This window comes from Solanum tuberosum, unplaced genomic scaffold (assembly GCF_000226075.1).
Source record: "Solanum tuberosum cultivar DM 1-3 516 R44 unplaced genomic scaffold, SolTub_3.0 scf00216, whole genome shotgun sequence".
NCBI classification, from domain to species: Eukaryota; Viridiplantae; Streptophyta; class Magnoliopsida; order Solanales; family Solanaceae; genus Solanum; species Solanum tuberosum.
Genome location: NW_006239143.1, coordinates 1,051,110 through 1,052,386, shown reverse-complemented (window position 1 = coordinate 1,052,386; position 1,277 = coordinate 1,051,110). Strand labels below are relative to the sequence as shown.

The 1,277-nt window shown below is 39.6% G+C and overlaps 1 protein-coding gene across 1 annotated transcript in view; it reads left to right on the top strand.

The window, feature by feature from the left end:
- Positions 1–707: 707 nt before the first annotated feature.
- Positions 708–1,277, top strand: part of LOC102595352 (F-box/LRR-repeat protein At3g26922-like) — a 3,266-nt gene continuing 2,696 nt past the window's right edge. Inside the window, exon 1 of the mRNA XM_006356387.1 lies at positions 708–1,039. Within this exon, the coding sequence (XP_006356449.1) occupies positions 708–1,039 (332 nt within the window). The remainder of the gene's footprint in view (positions 1,040–1,277) is intronic.

Below are 1,277 nucleotides of genomic sequence, written 5' to 3'. Positions count from 1 at the left end.
AGGTTAGTATCACTTACACTACACTGTCTGTATGTCAACATCACTGCCACATGTCCCTCGCCCATTCATCGCGTCAGTTTCAGATGTCTTTTCATTTTTAAACCAAAGGTTGCTACTGTTGGAGACTCGATGTCTTTTTGGTTTTATATACTACTTCTCTTAGTGAATCAAATTACAAAATCTCATCAAACAATTCTTGTTGAAATTCACTAATCCCCTTTCCAAAAGCTTTTCTCTCTTTCTCAAAATGTCTAACTCTAATTCTTCTTCAAAGATCCCTATCTCCCAAGAAGTTGAAAATCTTAGTTCATTCAACTTCTCCTTTTTTTACTCCAGAAGGCTGCAAAGAAATCTCCTGTGAAAAGGGAGAAAGTTAGAAAAACAGGTGGCTGAAAATTAAAAACTCATAAAGGGACCAGGTCCTAGGATTCAAAAAACAAAGTGAAGAAAAAGAAATGACAAGGAAGGAATTCGAACAATTGAAGGTTGAAAACTATCCAGTGACTTCACTAAACTTGCCACAAAACGTGGAGATGTCAAGAATGCAAGGTTACCAAAAGGGTTTCTCAAGGGGAATATAAGTTGTTTTTTTGTTCATCAACAAGGTGTTAGTGCCTAGAACTGAAATGAGAACAGTGGCATCTGTTGTTGATCTTTTTTCACATGGAGAAGCTTGATGAACTTGAAGATATCAACCCCCTGCCATTATGCTGGAATGTGAGTGTGTTGAAGGACAAGCTAGGGGCCGATCTCAAATGGAAAATGTTTTAGAGCAGCAGGCTGCTCTTAATTGGGAAGTGACTGTTCTTACCAAGATTCTGAATGACAAGGAGGTTGAAATCGCTTCACTGAGGTCTGAATTACAGAAGACGGTTTCGAGGGGACTTGGTACCAGCGATGGAAATGAGCAGGTGTTGCAAAAGTTAAGGGATGAAAATGAAAGGCTGCTGAAGACAAATGCCTCACCCAGTGAGGAAGTTAAGGCTCTCAACAGGCAGCTTATCAAGGCTTATGAGGATGCAAATGAGTGTCTGTCTCTGTTTATGCGCACCCTCACTCCCCTTCCCATTCCGTCCTAAAAGTGTCTTGTTTCCTTAGTTTTCCTTTTTGTTCTTCAATCCTAATTAAAACTCTTGTGGCTTTATGTTTTGTTGTCTGACTACAGTGGTCAGTATTTGTGATCTAATGCTATTTATGTTTCTCCCCTGTTCATGTGTGGGTTAATATTCTCTTTATGCTTACATACACATGTTCTGTGTGGCCCAAGGCCCTGAATT